The 16,997-nt window shown below is 44.5% G+C and overlaps 1 protein-coding gene across 1 annotated transcript in view; it reads left to right on the top strand.

Annotated features, from left to right (window-relative positions):
• The window catches only part of LOC111231713 (myelin transcription factor 1-like protein), a 50,636-nt gene that overhangs the window by 14,234 nt on the left and 19,405 nt on the right, over positions 1-16,997 (top strand). Inside the window, exons 5-10 of the mRNA XM_022758930.1 lie at positions 5,004-5,130; positions 5,221-5,491; positions 6,956-7,566; positions 7,963-8,347; positions 10,976-11,110; positions 14,121-14,211. Coding sequence (XP_022614651.1) covers positions 5,004-5,130; positions 5,221-5,491; positions 6,956-7,566; positions 7,963-8,347; positions 10,976-11,110; positions 14,121-14,211 — 1,620 coding nt within the window. The remainder of the gene's footprint in view (positions 1-5,003; positions 5,131-5,220; positions 5,492-6,955; positions 7,567-7,962; positions 8,348-10,975; positions 11,111-14,120; positions 14,212-16,997) is intronic.

Below are 16,997 nucleotides of genomic sequence, written 5' to 3' on the forward strand. Positions count from 1 at the left end.
CTTTGTCTCTCCCTCTCTCTCTCTCTTTCTCTCTCTCTCTGTCTGACTCTCTCTCTGGAGGATGTCACCATGGCGACAGCACCGAGCGGATGCTGCAGTATGAGGACCAGGAGGGATGCAGCCTGTCTCCCATGGCAACCGCTAGTATAGGATGTGAACATCGTGTCGCCCACATTACCACCCCCCCCACCCCCTCCCCCCCCTTCCTCGTATCACTGCTACCACTCAGTCTCTTATATATACAATCCCTCCACCCCCCACCCCCCTGTTAATACCAAAGCGTTACCATGACGATGAGTGTTGGCATGTGGTGTTGCCGGGGGCAATGATCCCACCTAACCACACATACCTGGATGTAATTATCACACTGCTGCCAATATTTCTGTCGCCTCATTCACTTTATTCAGTCACAATTTTTTTTTAAGTGACAATATTTAAATGTTTTTAAACTTTTGAATTTTTTATCTCAATAAATAATTCGATGAATCAAACCAGCAGTAATTCAGTCTCCAGCCCTGAGTGAAGAAGTGAGAGTTTATCAGATACAGGGAAGCTAAATTTAAATTTGTGTCTCTCTTCAGTCGATAATAGGAAACAACAGTTTCTGATTGGCTGAGAGACGCTGGCTTCAAACACAAATAAGTGTTTATCAAACTGCAGGTAACTGTAGCAACAGCACTGATGCTTCAGGCTCTAATAGCAGTTGAGTGACTGGTGAACCTGACCTGAACAGAGGTTACTACAAAACACACTTTAGAAGCACAGAGGAAGATTTAAACACTCGCTTCGTTACTGTGGGAAGTTTAGATCATTGGAGAGACAGAAATGGACACTGAGGTGTCTTCACAGGGACAATATTAGACTGTAGTGTCCTGTTGTACAGACACAATGGACCCCAGTCATTCTCATAGTGATTATTATAGATGTCCAAGTGTCCAAATAGAGACATAAACGGACTATAGGTTTCGTCATAGAGACATAAACAGAATACAGGTGTTGTCATAGAGACAGGTGTCCAATTAAAGACCATAAACTTCCAGGTATCTATGTATAGTAATAAACATTCACATGTAGAGACAGATGGACTCCAAGTGTCCACATGGGGACAATAATAAACTTCTGACTTAGATCTAAAAGACAGACCTATAAATGGGCTCAAAGAAACTTGCTAGCCTAGCAACATTAAGGCTACAAACAACCCATAATGCAACACTCTGTAGAAGCAGGTGTTGTGGTACTGTCTTCATTTTTAAAAAACAAATCTGATCCTCAAATATAATGTGATTCCAACTCTTTCAAACGTTGTTCGTATAAAAAATTCTTGTGTTTGTGTCGGTCCAGTTCTTCTGTTTGATCTGATCTGTGTTCAAATCTAAAATCAATTATTGATCCAATCAATCATAATGCATCAAATCAGACTGCAGCAGATCAGTTTAGTGAGAGGAGAAAATGTGATGTGTGAACTCCTCCTCTCTCTCTCTCTCTCTCTCTCTCTCTCTCTCTCTCTCTCCACATAATTACCATGCATAGTCTCTCGCCCTTGTCTGCAGCATTCCCTCGTTTCTGATCTGCTTTAATTACCACCGGAATTTTAATTGGCGGGAGACAGCAAGGTGGCCAAGGTCACTCACTCACACACACACACACACACACACACACACACACACACACACACACACACACAGACACACACACACAGACAAGCTGGCAGCCTGACAGCCCATAAGGTAAAAGATGGAGGGATCATTTGAGGTGAGGTGTGTGTGTGTGTGTGTGTGTGTGTGTGTGTGTGTGTGTGTGTGTGTGTGTGTGTGTGTGTTTTCATGTGTTTACAGACACAGAATTGGACATAACCAGTAAAGAAAACTAAAAAGCAGCAGAAGGAAACAAATTTGATTTTAGTTGAAACTATGAAATTCTAAATTAAAAGTGCATTTTCCACAGAACTGTGCAGGCTGTAGACTTCTGTTTATTTAATGATCTTCCATCTTATCTTTCTGTTACTGTCTGTTGCCTCTGAAAATAGCGAAGTATTTCTTATTATTGCAGCTGTATTAAGGAGAAAACCATTCTTAAGGGGAGGTATATTTTGCGGCAGTTGCTTGTTGCTTGTTCGTCTCACCCAACTTCTTCCCCTCTTTTACCAAATTGGGATTTTCTGGTTCCAGCAAATGTGAAACTGTCTGTTCACTGGCTTCAGTGTGGTTCGAGTTTATCTCAGAAATAACTAATTGTCTTCCACGATGATGCACGTGAAAGGAATCAGTAGCAGAATGAAACGGATTGTCGCTTACAGAAAGAGAGGGAATGAAAGTTTTTGTGGAGCGGTTATCAGGTTTTATTCTGTGGGTTTGTCAGACGAACACGCAGCAGCTTCAGTCAGAGAAGCAGCATCACCTCCTTCACCATGCCCTCCAAACACAAAATAAGCTCTTTCATATGGAAATGGACTAATTGACTTCCTAAAATCCACATTAAAGGCGTGTATAATTGTGCTTGCTGTTTTGGAGCAATTAAAGCAGAATTTTCCCAACAGTTAATGACTATTATGGGATTTGCGTAATTGAGGCCCCGGTTGAATAAGCTTTGGGTTTTTTTTTTTTAAAGGCTGATTCTCCTCCTCCTGTGAGAGCGGGTGGAAATCCACTGCAGTGTCTCAACACACGAACTGCAGCACTTTGACCTCTGACTTTGGCACGCCGAGCCTTCCTTCCCCTGACCCTCGTGATGCTAATGTTGCCCTCTGACAGCAGAGAGGCTTTTCTCTCGGAGCTAGAGAAACATCTCAACGCAACAGAATGACATTAAGTTAAAATATTTACTTTTTCTATTTGTTTTGTGACGAACAGTTTTCACTGTAGCAACAAGTTAAAATACAATATATCCGAGTCCTGCAGGCTGATGGAAACGTCTGAATCTAGTGAAACGTGTGGAAACACAACGGCTGTTTTCTATATATATGTTATATTTAGTCTCAATGAAGAGATTCCATGTCGTCCCTGAGCGACGGCTCTCAGGTCCACATGTCCGTCCATGTGGGCGTCGATCTCTCACTCAGGGAGGGAATGAGGGATAATTATTCCTAATTGTTGGCATCTAGTTGTTTATATGTACATGCATGCGTGTGTATGTGCACACAAGGATGCATATGAGTCAAGACGACACAGGTATACATTATGCATGCTTGCATATTATTTTCACTTGTTATTGGTGCAATATTCCATGAATCAATTCTATGTTTATTTCAGAAGTATACACATTATGTATATATGCATACATGCTCCACTCTTTATTTCTATTTATTTTATTTTTTGTTGCTGTTTGTTTTTTATGATTTAATCAAAAATTGTTCATAAAAAAAAATGTATGCAATAAATACAATACAATGATCAGCTTTGTTTAACTGTGAACACTGAACAGTCACATGAAGCATGCTCTTTATGTTCCGACAAAATGATTTATATTGATTTATTTTAATCGTGTCGTAGATTCTCCCTGTTTTACCTGCAGTGAAACAGGTTCAGCCAATCACAACGAGTGCACACACACAACTATAACGACTTGGCATCGTATTGTAAAAACAGTGGTTGATCTCCTTGTTGTTGCTGCAGACTGTGCTGCCTGATGAAGCCCGCAACAAACACACCCAGATTTAGCTTGTTTTAATTCTGATGCTGCTGCTGCTGCTGCTGCTGCTGCCGCCGCTGCCTACACATGGTGACAGCACATAGCTTTAATATTCACATGATTAAAAACTTAAACAGCTGTTGCTTCACCACAGCCTCAGGTCTGTATGACTGTAGTCTAGATTCATCCAGACAGGCCAAGGCTAAACTGCTCCATCCCTTTTTCCACTGGCAGGAAGAACGGCTTAAATCCGAGTCGCACTTTTCGGATGTGGAGCTCACGTCTCCAAGATGCGTTTAATCTGTTTCGCTGTGATACCGTCTTTTTGTGGTGCGAAACTTTATTGAAATAATGAGGGAAATTTGCGCAGCAGTAGATGTAAACAATTTTTAATGCAACAGTTCATTCTTTGTGACATTTGTTGTATGTAAAACAGACGTTCAGACGTGCAGTCTTTCCCAGATACAGGCTTATATTGTAGCTGCAACCGAACAAGACGCCCCGCTGTGATTCCATTAATATTCCTATTGGGACTCTTATTTTGGGAAGATTTCAAACATGACATTGGCAGTATTGCTCTAAAGTTGTTTGAGGGCAGTACAAAGCAGTAAAATACATTCATTTCTCCTGTCTTAACTGCCAAAGTAGTTCACTATCAGTATTACAATATTAGAAAGATTATGTGCGCAGCATATATAGGAGGGCCGACTGTGAACACTTCTGCTACGACCCAAAGCATTTAAAGATGATCACACACGACTTTTCCTTCACAAGATTTACTCGAATGGAAGAATCCGGATGTTGCAACACGGATCAACATATTAAAAATACAGTGAATTTAACTCACCATTTCTTTTTGTCTCAACAAGCGTAGTGTTCTGAAAATATACATTCTTTTACAGTGATGTTATACTATTATTTATTTATTTAATAATATTTATTAAAGGACAGTTAGAGAACCTTCCTTCATTTATTCATGTTATTGCTATTGTTAAGTTGTTCTGTAAACTGTGCAACACTTCCACTAAAAGCAGATGTGGAGCTCGACTCTTATCAGTCCAGCTGTGATCTTTTGTCTATGACCCACTAAATAATTCTGAACTGATAAATACGACCAGGCGAGCCGGCCGAGTGTCGGTACACGCGGTTGTTCTGGCTCTGTAGTATCAGATGTGGGCCAGCTCCGGCCCCGTGTGTGTCTGCCAGAGTTGGCTCGGGTTTCAGGTTTGTTTGACCTGAGAATCGGCTCCAGTTAGCAGAGGAAGGGCAAGCGTCGGGCCGGTGAAGCTGAAGATAAAATAGTTGAAATGATCAAATAGTAAATATGAGAACAAAGATGGCGGCTGATCACGGATGTGCCCTCTGTCTTATCTCAGTGTCTACGGCTGCCCGCTGGCCAAGAAGAGGAAGGCTCTGGAAAAACAGCCGCTGGAGCCGGCTGCCAAGAGGAGGCCCTTCCTCACCTCCTGCCCGGGCGAGGAGGAGGAGGAGGAAGACACCGCCGTCTACACCAGCTATGAGAATGAAGCCGTGGAGGTGGGGGTAGTGGGGAAGGAGCAAGGGGAGGTAGTGGAGGAGGACGAGGAGGAAGAGGAAGGGGAGAGAGAAGGCGATGAGGAAGAAGACGGGGAGGTGGAGGACGAGTTCTCGGAGGACAACGAGGAGCAGGGAGAGGAGGAGGAAGAAGAAGAGGAGGAGGAGGAGGTGGAGGTGGAGAGAGCGGATGCGCCAATAAGAGGGGAGCGGACGGAGGAGGAGGAGGAGGAGGAGGGGATGGACGAAGAGGAGGAAGAAGTGGAGGACGGTGATGACGAGGAGGAGCAGGAGGAAGACGAGGATGAGGAGGAAGAGGAGGAGCAGAATCGTCAGCAGGGTGAGTTTGTTGTTTCTGTTTGTTTCCTTCTTTTTCTTCATGTTTTCCTCCAGATTTTATCTTCAAATCCAAATGTTTTTAAATACCAAGATAATTCAGATGAATATTTCCTTAAAGCTCCTCCAGTGTAAAGGTCTGTGTCCATGTGTAGTGTGATTATAGATCAGCTCTAGCTTCTATATTAATACTGTGAAAGTATCAAAGCCTCAGTCCACAGAGAAATGCACACAGCCTGTATTCAGAAACTGAGCCTTAAAACCAGCCGTCAGGACTTCTGGAACTTTGTGATGTCACAACAAAGCAGTCACCAAGCCCCGCCCACCTGGACCCACCATCCAAACCTTGCAGGATTTGGTTTCTCTGAGTGTTTTTACCTGAAATCTGCTATATTTTTATTGGATCGCTCAGAAAACAGTCAGCCAATCAGAAGAGAGGCTCAGAGCCTCCTCTAGTCTGATCGTCACCCTGTGAAACAGCTGATAGCCGATATGATCTCGTTCCCTCATAATAATAGTCAGTTGTCGTTACTGCAGCCGTTAGTTTTCAGGTGAGGACAGCGTCTTAGATCCGTGTGCAGGTGCAGCCCACAGGTCTGTGCGGGTGGAGGCAGGAGACCTGGAACATGTATGAAGCTGTGACTGAAGCCAGTCGTGTTCCAGATGTGGCTCATATTCAGGTCCCGTTCTGGGTCAGACCGGTGTCCACTCTCTGCAGTGGGGAGAGGCGTAAGTGATGAGAGCTGCTGAGCCCAATCGCTGGTAGACAGATGCTCTGCGCCCTCCCTCCCGCCACGTTTCCCTCGATCCCTCCCCCCTCCCCTCCCCAGCACCCCCCGTGTCCTCAATCGCTTCTGACAGCGCTTCACGAATAATCGGGAGAGGAGCTCTGCTGAGTTATTAACTCTCACCCTCCCCTCCCCTCCCTGTTCCCCTCCCCGTCTCGGCGGACGTGTCACATGCGCTCTGCCTCGGCTTCTCCTCCTGAGGATATTTATGGCTCCTGAATCGGAGCACCTCACACGCCTCCCTTTTCAATTTCTCTGCTCTCATTCGCCGTCTCTGTCCCCAAAATCAACAGCGAGGCTTAGCGGGGAGAGAGCGAGCGACGCCGCTCGGCACAGCTCTGGGTTGTATGTTTTTTGTGAGTAAACAGTGGATCATAATTGGGAGGGATGCAGCTAATGTATTCAGGGATATATGAGGAGAGAGCGGGTTCATCAGCGTCGCTGAGTTGATTAGAGGCTGTAAAAGCTTCATTTCCTTTTCATCTGCAGGATCTTGATTCTATAAATGAACAGAAAGTTACATTATCTGCAAAATGAATCCATTTCCTCTCGTATTTTGACCCATTACCTGCTGTTTATGTTGCTCATGGTGCAAAACGCCGAGGGAAACGATGCTGATGGGTGAAAACTGGCTGTGATGTGAGATTTTGTTCTTTTCTTCCTGACAGTAGAGAACCACTACAAACCCGGTGGACAATCAAAGCTCCTTCCGGTTCAGAAGGACGACAACAACAACAGCTGCACCATCGGCGTCGGGAACGCCACCGGAGAAGAGTACGAGAACTACGACGAGCTGGTGGCCAAGTCGCTGCTCAACCTGGGCAAGATCGCCGAAGACGCCGCCTACCAGGCCATGACCGAGTCCGAGATGAACAGCAACTCCTCCAACAGCGCCGGAGAGGACGATGACGACGACGAGGATGACGGGAGCGAGCAGGGCGACAGGAAGGGCGAGCTGAGCGTGGACCTGGACAGCGACGTGGTCAGGGAGACGGTGGACTCCCTGAAGCTGCTCGCACAGGGTCACGGCGCCATGCTGCCCGAGGACGGCTACCCGGAAGGCACCATGGTGGACGACGGCGGCCACGTTAACGGGCGGCCTGGCGGCGGGGTCAGGGTTCAGGCGGACGAGAGCGAGGAGGAGGTGTGCCTCAGCAGTCTGGAGTGTCTGAGGAACCAGTGCTTCGATCTGGCTCGGAAACTGAGCGAGACGCAGCCGTCTGACCGCCCCGCCCTCCACGCCCTCCACCAGCAGCTGCAGAACCCGCCGGACCAGCAGGTGGTGCATCACCAGACCAGGTACGCAATCTCTCTCTTTTTTTTTTTTTAAAGAATATTTTTTTTGGGCTTTTTATGCCTTTATTGATAGTGCAGTAGAGAGACAGGAAATGGGGAGGCAGAGAGGGGGAATGACAGCAAAGGCCGTATGATGCGGGACTCGAACCGGGGCGCCTTAGACCACTACGCCACACGACGCCCCATGGTCTGTTTATATAGATTTAGCTAAATTTGTGACACATTAACGATTCCTCCGGTAACTTGATGTCGCTGATTAAAAACGACCACATGAATGTTCCATCGCCCTCGCTGCTTGACGACCTCGACTTCCTGCACCGTCTCAGTTTTTCCTCCTCATCCTCCCCTCAGGTACGAGAGCTGCCAGCAGGGTCCACTGGAGGAGCCGCGGTCTCTGGAGCGCAGCTACTCCGACATGGTGAACCTGATGAAGCTGGAGGAGCAACTGAGCCCGGCGTCCAGAGGTTACCCGACCAGCTGCAGCCAGGAGGGCGACGAGGACACCACGTCGGTGGCCTCCGACCGCTCGGACGAGACCTACGACATGGCCAAGGGAAACCTGTCGCTGCTGGAGAAGGCCATCGCCCTGGAGTCAGAGAGAGCGAAGGTCATGAGGGACCGCATGGCCTCGGAGCACGCCGTGCCCCGGCGGGATCACCATCACCTCCGCGGCCAGGGCGAGCACAGCCCGAGGCTGAGCAGCGGCGCCGAGGAGCGCAAGTCCAGGATGCACCATGACGGGTTGAAGAGGGCGTACTACCCTAAAGGTAGGCAGCGACACCCACACACTGACCCTCGCTGGGTTAGTATTGATCCGTGGTACGACTTCATGTTGATTTCACATCTGCGTTCAGTTTGGACGCTGCTGGAAAATCTGTCCATCAGAGTTTATTATATTTTTCAGTTGAGTGTTTCTTCATCCTCGGCCTCCTCGACTCAGATATTTCACCTCTGGCAGAGAGGAACCTTTGTCTGGGAGGTTTTCTCCTGCCAGGACTATTTTTACTGTGACACCAGGACTTCCAGTGGCAAACTTAGTTCAGTGAGTCTGTCAGTGTGTAGAGAGACGCAGCGGGCAGGGCTGCCGGCTGACAAACTTAACTCCACCGCAGTATCTCAAGATGCAACTCCCTTCCGCCTTAAACAACTAATTAACAATTTGCAGTGACATCTCAGTAGGAAACCTCCCTGAAGGGGCCCCGCGTCATTCCCCGGACGGTCTGCAGCGATGTCTCAGAAGCAGAGTTGCCAACGATTTTCACTAAAGCTGCAAATACAAAGAAGATTATTATGATTTTTAATCTAAAGATAATTAAATTGAACTAAACTGACTGTAACTACAGTATGTAATTATACAATCAGCCATTTTTTTCAAGCAGCTCCTCGGTGTGCATCTACGTCTAACACCGACATTAAAACCACCGCAGCTGGTGCTCAGACTGGGAAACTGAAGAGTCATGAACTGGAATAAATTCACTGTTGTTGACTCAACAAAATTAAACTTCGATCGTCAAGTTAAATCATTTAGAATAAAAACAATAGGGCGTTAGGGACGCCCTTTCACAGCCTATTCCTGTCACTGTCTGGCTGATGATTGGTCGACTGACTGAGGCTCACCACTTTTATAGAAAAAAAAGTAGCTAAAGGTTTTTAAAAGTCAATAAATCCAGAGAGAAAATCACTACGTTGCCAGTTATTAGTCTTTATTTAGATCTTTATTGCTCTTTATAATCTATAATTTTATAATTACAGTCAGTTTGTCACATTCTTTATACTTTTATTTTGAAAATCCTTTTAACGTGAACATTTGGAATAAAAGAAAAATGTTAAGTTTTCGTACACGTAATACCACCTAATGGTGATGAACGCTGATCGGAGCCTCAACAGACTCGTGAATCAACTGTTTAAAAGAAATATTATTTCATTACATCTTGGTAATAAACTGGTAATAAAAGTCTCACTTTTAAATGATAAAACACAATGAACACTGTCTGTTCTCTACCACAAAAAGTCCTGAAAATTGTTAGTGTTTGAACTGTGCTCACAAAGTCGTCCTCTGATCATGTTTCCTCTCCTATATCCTGCCAATTTTACAACCACCTCCTCGCATTACATTTGACCTGAAGCAGCTTTTTACTCCAAAAATCTGAACCCAGGTCAGCAGGGAGGGAGTTTATCTCGTCTGTCTGACTTCCTGTAACCCTCAATACTGCAGCAGCCCGAGGCTAACGGGAAAAACACACGCACACACACACAACTGTAACTTTAATGTCTGTGCACATCGCTGGGTTGAATGAGTTTCTGACCTCTGGGCTCTTCAAACCTGTTAAAGCTCCATTGTGTTATTTTAGAGATGCTGTACATGGCCGCCAATGAGATAATGGGCACTTATTTTCTACATTCAGGACCGACACAGTTATTTTTTTTTTTCTGCAGATGCATGGTTTTCCTCTGACAGCAGCTTATGTTGTTAAAATAGGCCGGTGTGGGAACATCAGACGGCCGGCTTGTCAGGCATGAGTAATGGCAATCCGCACGGCCCGTTAGGAGAGCAAATCTCATCTGTGGGACGCTATCTGCGGCCTATTTCTCTAAATCCACTCAAATACGAGCCCGGCGCCGCCGGGAGGGAGTCAGTGCTGCGCAGTTATCAGCCTCGCTTCAGACTCAGACGGGCTTCAGACTGATTCATTAGTACAGAGGATGCCTTTGTTAGCCCACAGGGAGGTTTTATTAGTCCGCAGGAAAGCTTCCATTATGATGTGTCTGAACCGGACCGAGGACAGGAAACTCACGCCGCCTCCAGGTGTCGGTTTCTGGCCCCGAGACGACTCGAGTGCCGGCGACTGGAGCCCAGGTCCACACTCCTCAAATCACAGCCTGCCATTTTGTTTCTCCTGGTTCATTCAGCCTGATGTTGTGTTCATGTGAGCAGCTTTATTGTGATGTTGATGATGACAGAAGAAATACAGCAGAAGAAGAATTTAAGGAGAATTATTTACTCAAGTAAAAGCAGCATTTTCACACTATGAAAATTTTAAATTATCAAAAGCAGAAGTGCTCTTTATGCCTGTCGTTGCTTTTGTATATTATTATATTATTATATCATTGGATCTTTATAGAGAGCTGCAGGGATGATGTATTTATGTAGTTCAGCCCTGAAGCTTCACCTTGGATCAGTGGGATTTTTCCTCTGTCTTTTGATTATAACAGTAAATAATCAACAACTTTTTTTGATTCAGCAGGATAATCGTCACCAGCCATATATGGGCCAGAGCCGGCCCACCCTTTGGTGCCAGAAAAAACAGCCGACTGTGCCGACGCTCAGCTGCCAGTTACCTGTACCTGTTGACTCACCTCCACCTCCCTCGCTTATTCTCTCCGTCCTTTTCCAGACTCTTCCAGAGGGGAGAAGAAGGAGAGCAAGTGTCCGACGCCGGGCTGCGACGGGACAGGTCACGTGACGGGTCTGTACCCGCACCACCGCAGCCTGTCCGGGTGTCCCCACAAGGACCGAGTCCCGCCTGAGAGTAGGTCCCACTGCCTGGATGTGGTGCTGCGCTGAAAAACTCTAAATAAGGACAATCTGACAAGTCATTTCAGCCGACACAGAACTTCATGTTGTGGCTCGTGGCTTTAATAAACAATCATTTCTCAGAGGCGGAGCTGCCCTCGAGGCAGGAATCATCTGATTGGTTGAGTTAAACCTCAGCTGGGGGAGGTTAAGAACCCTTGTCTTCTTGTCTTCTAACCAGCAAAGGTCGCTAAATACAACAACAAAATGGCAAAAACTGAACTCCAATTATCTACATGTCTTTAAAATCTATCACGTCAGTTTCATAGCTACACCCCTGGGTTGGAGATATCAGGTATTTCTACACAACTGTGTCAATAAATCAGTGGCACAAATATCAAAACCACTGAAGCTGTCAGTTACTTCAAGATAAAATCCAGCAGTACCATTAAAACTCTAATTCAGAAATTAAAAAAGAGCTACACACTCAGTAAAAACACAATGAAAATGGGTATTTAGCTCTGTGGCTACATGGCTAGCAGTGGTGGTAACTGTAGTGTCTTGGAATAGTGTGTGAACACTTTAAATCTGAAAAACAGGAAGTTTTCTCCGTAGTTCCTGACATTGCATAAATGCAGGAAGGAGACCTTCTTTAGCTCCGCCTGCTGAGATTTGACTTAACCAATCAGATTATTTCTTCCTCTGAGAAATGTTTGTGGATCTGAAACCTTTTTTTCACCTTAAAAACCAATGAAAACCTTCGGGTCGGTCCAGTTCACGACCCCAAACTCACTTATTTACTTCGTTTAACTGAAGTTAAGATATTTGTTCTGACTGAAAGAATTAACGCTGACTTTAAATGACTTGTTGGATGGATTGTGTAGCAGTGAGAGTTGGACAATGTCGGGCATGTTGTTAGCTGTCCACCACCATGCACCCGTCCTGCATGACATGTGTGTTGTGTTACGTTGGAGGTGTTTTATAGATATTTCGGGTTTGACTTTGGTGAGAACGACGGCTTGTTCGTAAATAAGTGATTTGCAATGTTATAAATCAGGATTTAATGTGTGACGGAGCCACATTCGGGCGACTGGTGGTTTTTATTAGAGGAGCAAAATTCAAGGTAAAACCCTGATTAGCTGCAAAACGTTATCAAGGTTCTGAGTTTCAGAGCGCAGCACTTTGAAATCAGCGTCCCCCTTTGCTTTCTTCTCTTCCTCCTCATCACACCTGCCTGATGTCTGGTGTCGCTGATGTAACGTGAACAGCATGAAGAGTCAGTGTGATCCACCTGCTGGCTGCACACACTCACAAAAACACCTGCATGAGAACACACCTGCTTTAATCACGCACACTAAACTCACAGGTAAAACTTGCCATGGTGGGGTCACAGGGGCGTCACGCCTGCAGATTATAGCTTTATACAGAAGAACAGGACGGAGTGCAAAGAGAGGAGCACGAGGAATAACATGGACTGTAGTGATGTCACAGCTGCCACATTAGCTAAGGGTGACGCTCATGACGTCTTTTCCTTTGCCAAACAATGACGACTGAAGATTATTACTGTTCCTATTACTATCATTATTACCACGGTCCGGTTTATAGTAATTAGAGTTGGGTCAATTTCCAGTCTTGCGGGTCTGGTCCGGTGTACGACCTTAAACCGGTTTGATTTTATGCTAACCGACATTTGTGGTTATGAAGGTTCTGACAAATGAAGAAGTAGCCGACATTAGCAACCTGCGCCAACCGGCGCTAAATCCAGCTTGTATTGCATGTTAATAAGAAAAATTACATGATTAACGTAAGATCATAGTGTCGGACGAGATAATTGTATCAAGTATTGGTGGTTGGCAAACCAGCGTAGAGGTGCATTACTGCCACCAAGTGGACTGGAGTTGATGACATCATTATGTTACACTTGGGAGCGCTGAGTCAAGTGGTGACACCTAGTGGTAAAATTCGGTACATATTCTATATTCGGTATTCGGGCATCCTGATGGTGGTTAGGGCATGCACCATATGGACTTCAGGGCGGAGCCTTTACTGCATGTCTCTCCCCCACTCCCTGTCTCTCTCCACTTACTCTATCAAGTAAATGCATAAATATATATATATGTATATATATATATATATATATCAAACCGGTTTGAAAACCTTTACTCCGGCCCAACCGTAATAAAATAAAGGACATTTAGAAGGAATGATTTTAAATAGAATCTATTATTGAAACTAATTTTGTTTTATGTCATGTTTGTAGTACATTTATGACATGTAAATATATTACACTAAAAATAGGTAAGAGACTGATTAGAGCAGTGGTTCCTGACCTTTTCCAACTCGGGGCCCACTTGAAAATTTCAAAAATGTTAACCCACATCCATAACGATACAGAGGCCAAATAAAACCAGGTAGCAAATATTTTTAAAAGATCATTTTGTTTTAAAACATTTAAAAAACATTCATTATATATGCATATTTTTTACTTACATATTTTCTTGTTGTTCTGTTTTGCAAACGATTTTTCGGCCCACTTGCAATACCTTTGTGGCCCGCAGGTCGGCAACCACTGAGCTTCAGTGAGCAGGACACCATTACATGGAGCTGACAAGGGTAGAAACAGGAAGTAGTTAGTGATAAAAAGTTGGAGGCTGAAGAATCTTTACCTTAAACTGGCAGGGATGTTTTTGTTGATAATCTAGAATCAAAACCTGAAGCGAACCTGAAACAGCTGAAGTGAAAATGTAGCTGACATACAGAAGAGTTTTCACTGTAGTGACCTGTTGTTGAACCAAGAGGTGAAAGTGTGTTTACCACTCTCTGTCCTTTCATGGTGGCGTTTCTGTAGCAACACCATCTCTGTTGCATCGTTCATGGCTCATTTTGTGACATTTCCTGCTCCATTGTCGTGTGAGTCGTGCCGCTGTGATCTCTGCATGCCCTAACCGTCGTAGCTGAACACCCGGTAACTCTCCTGTCTGCTCCTAACCCTCGCTGTCTTTCTCACCTTTTCCTGTCTGTCAAAGTCCTTGCCATGTATGAAAATGTTTTAAAGTGCCCTACTCCCGGCTGCTCTGGACGGGGTCATGTCAATAGCAACAGGAACTCGCACCGCAGGTGAGTGAGCGGCCTCCAGCCGGACCGCTAACACAGCCGACAGAATGTGGCTGATTTACACAAAACATACTGTACGTTTGTGTGTTTAAGTTGAATGACGTTTAGCTTCACACTCGCAGGTGGGTGTCATTTCAATGCTGCCTGTTTGTTTTTGGTCGGTAGCCTTTATTAAAGAGACTCAGACTCTGTAGCATGTCACAATTAAGAAGTTTCTAACATGTTTATTGGAAATGACACATAATTCAGCAGCTGCATTCCTCAGCAAGTTTCAAGTCCTTAAGTCCTTAAGTGGAGGTCTGAGTCAACTGCAAGTCTTTCAGGCTCTGAATTCTGACCTGTTAATGTCGATATTTTCTTCTTCTGTGTTTTATTCAAAGTGTTGATCCATCAGAAGATATAAAAACCATCTCAGTGTAGTTTTACATCTCCTCTCTCAGGCTTCTCTCTGGAGCTCTAGTAACAACAGGTCGGTGAGCCAATCAGAAGAGAGGAGGCTCTGAGCCTCTCTTCTGATTGACTGACTGTTTTCTGAGTGATCCAATAAAAATATAGCAGATTTCAGGTAAAAACACTTAGAGAAACCAAATCCTGCAAGGTTTGGATGGTGGGTCCAGGTGGGCGGGGCTTGGTGACTGCTTTGTTGTGACATCACAAAGTTCCAGAAGTCCTGACAGCTGGTTTTAAGGCTGTGGATGTAAAGTAAACTTTGATACACACGTTCTTCCAGTTTTAAAATCTGAATCAAACCAAGGCGATAGGTTTTTTTTATGTACATGTATGAGACGCTGCTCATTTTGTGTGTTTTCGTTCAATTAACAGCTGTTGGAAAAAGATTTTTACACAGTTTTTTCTTGAGCCTAAGACAGAAAATGGCCCGTTCTTTTCTAGAAGATGATCTCTACACAAGTGCTGGAACATTTCCAGGTTTAGATTCATGTGAGAAAGAGGCTTAAATTTAAAATTTGCCCCATGTTTGAGGTGAAGGTGTGCCTGCGTCACATCAGCTGTTTAACAGGCAGAGAGCATCACACACACACACACACACATTTTTGAATTATGTAAAGTAATTAGGATTCACACTCATTTTCTCACACACACACACACACACACACACATACAGTCTACATGCACACAGTCTTGCTGGAGCACACATTCCCACACACACACAAACACACACACATTCACAGTCAGACACTTACAAATTAGCTCACAGACAGCAGCACACGTGCGCTGGCAGACAGAGGAGCGCGCACACACACACACACACACACACACACACACACACACAGACTCGCTCAGACGTGGCTGCAGGGTGTGTTATGTAGCACAGCTCCGCTGGGAGAGGAAACAAAGCACTAGCTAGCTAGCTTAGCTGCTGCTAGCTATCAGCTCTCACAGCTTTCATGTCTGGCAGTCGCCATGGAAACGCCTTCACAGCAGCAGCAGAAGCAGCAGCGGCGGCCGTGCTGATCTGTCACACACTCCTCATACACTACCATCCTTTATAGTGTGTGTGTGTGTGTGTGTGTGTGTGTGTGTGTGTGTGTGTGTGTGTGTGTGTGTGTTGGCAACAACAGTATCTCATCTCCTCTGTGTGTGAAGTAATTAGGAGACAGCCCACAGTGACAGGAGAGGATGGGGGGGGGGGGGTTAAGTTCTGAATGCAAACTGTGCTGCAGCCAGTTTTCTTTTACGCAAAATTCACACCAGAAGCTCGATGTCAGTGACACGTAAACGAGCGTCCGTCCAATCAGCAACGACTTCTCCTACAGATTTAGATGCTCGCTGACTGCCAGCAGGAGGAGAGCCGTGGAGCTGAAACCCTCAGTCTGTTCAATGCATATATGTCATGTGTAAACGTGGAGAAAACCGGAGCCAACAGTCCTATTTTAGTCCTCTTTTTAAAATGATTCTCTCCTTTTCTGTCTATGTATTTTTCTTTAGCTTTTTGCTTTACACACCCATAATGCAACTGATGTATTTACAACTGTAGAGGGCACCTTGTGCTTCTTTCTATGGAGGCTGAATGAAATCATGTCATTTAGGACCAAAGCTACAGAAGCGTAATGCATTCACTCAAAACAGAGGATTGTTTTTTGAAGATTTTTTTTGTTTTTCAGAATTTCAAAAGTTTTTCTCTGTTTTAGAAAAACAGGATTTTTTTGAAGTTTTTTTTTTTTTTTTTTTTAAAGAAAAACAGGATTTTTTTTTAGATAAAAGTTGTCTTAAAAAACATCCTCTGTTTTTCTGAATTAACAAGATAATTCTGAGATAATTATCTGATGAATTCAGAAAAGTTTTAGAGAAAAGTTTTCTTTAAAACATTTAAAACAAAAAATCCTGCTCTGTTTTTCTGAATTAATGAGATCATTATCTCAGAATTCTGAAGTAATGATCTCGTTTATTCAGAAAAACAAATCAGATTTTTTTCTTACATGACAGCATCACACCTCTGTACAAAGCAGCTGCTAATTGAATATAATCTAAACTAATTGAAACAATCACTGTGGATACAGCAGCTGATGGACAGTTATAGATTGTGTGTGATGATAGTAACCAGTCACTAAACAGTCAGTCAGTTGTTGAGCCGTTAGTAAATAGTCTGCCTCAGTAAGCCAGTAAATAACCAGTCAGTAAATAGTCAGTTAGTGAAACCAATAGATGCCAGTTAATGAACCAGTCAGTCGTAATAAGCAGTCAGAAAGACAGTAAACAAGAGTCAATAAACCAGCCAATGCTTGGACTCTTTACCAGTTAGCTGATCAATCAGCCTGTCAGACCCTCAG

Source organism: Seriola dumerili, unplaced genomic scaffold (genome assembly GCF_002260705.1).
Source record: "Seriola dumerili isolate Sdu_G_001 unplaced genomic scaffold, Sdu_1.0 BDQW01000312.1, whole genome shotgun sequence".
Lineage (NCBI taxonomy): Eukaryota > Metazoa > Chordata > Actinopteri > Carangiformes > Carangidae > Seriola > Seriola dumerili.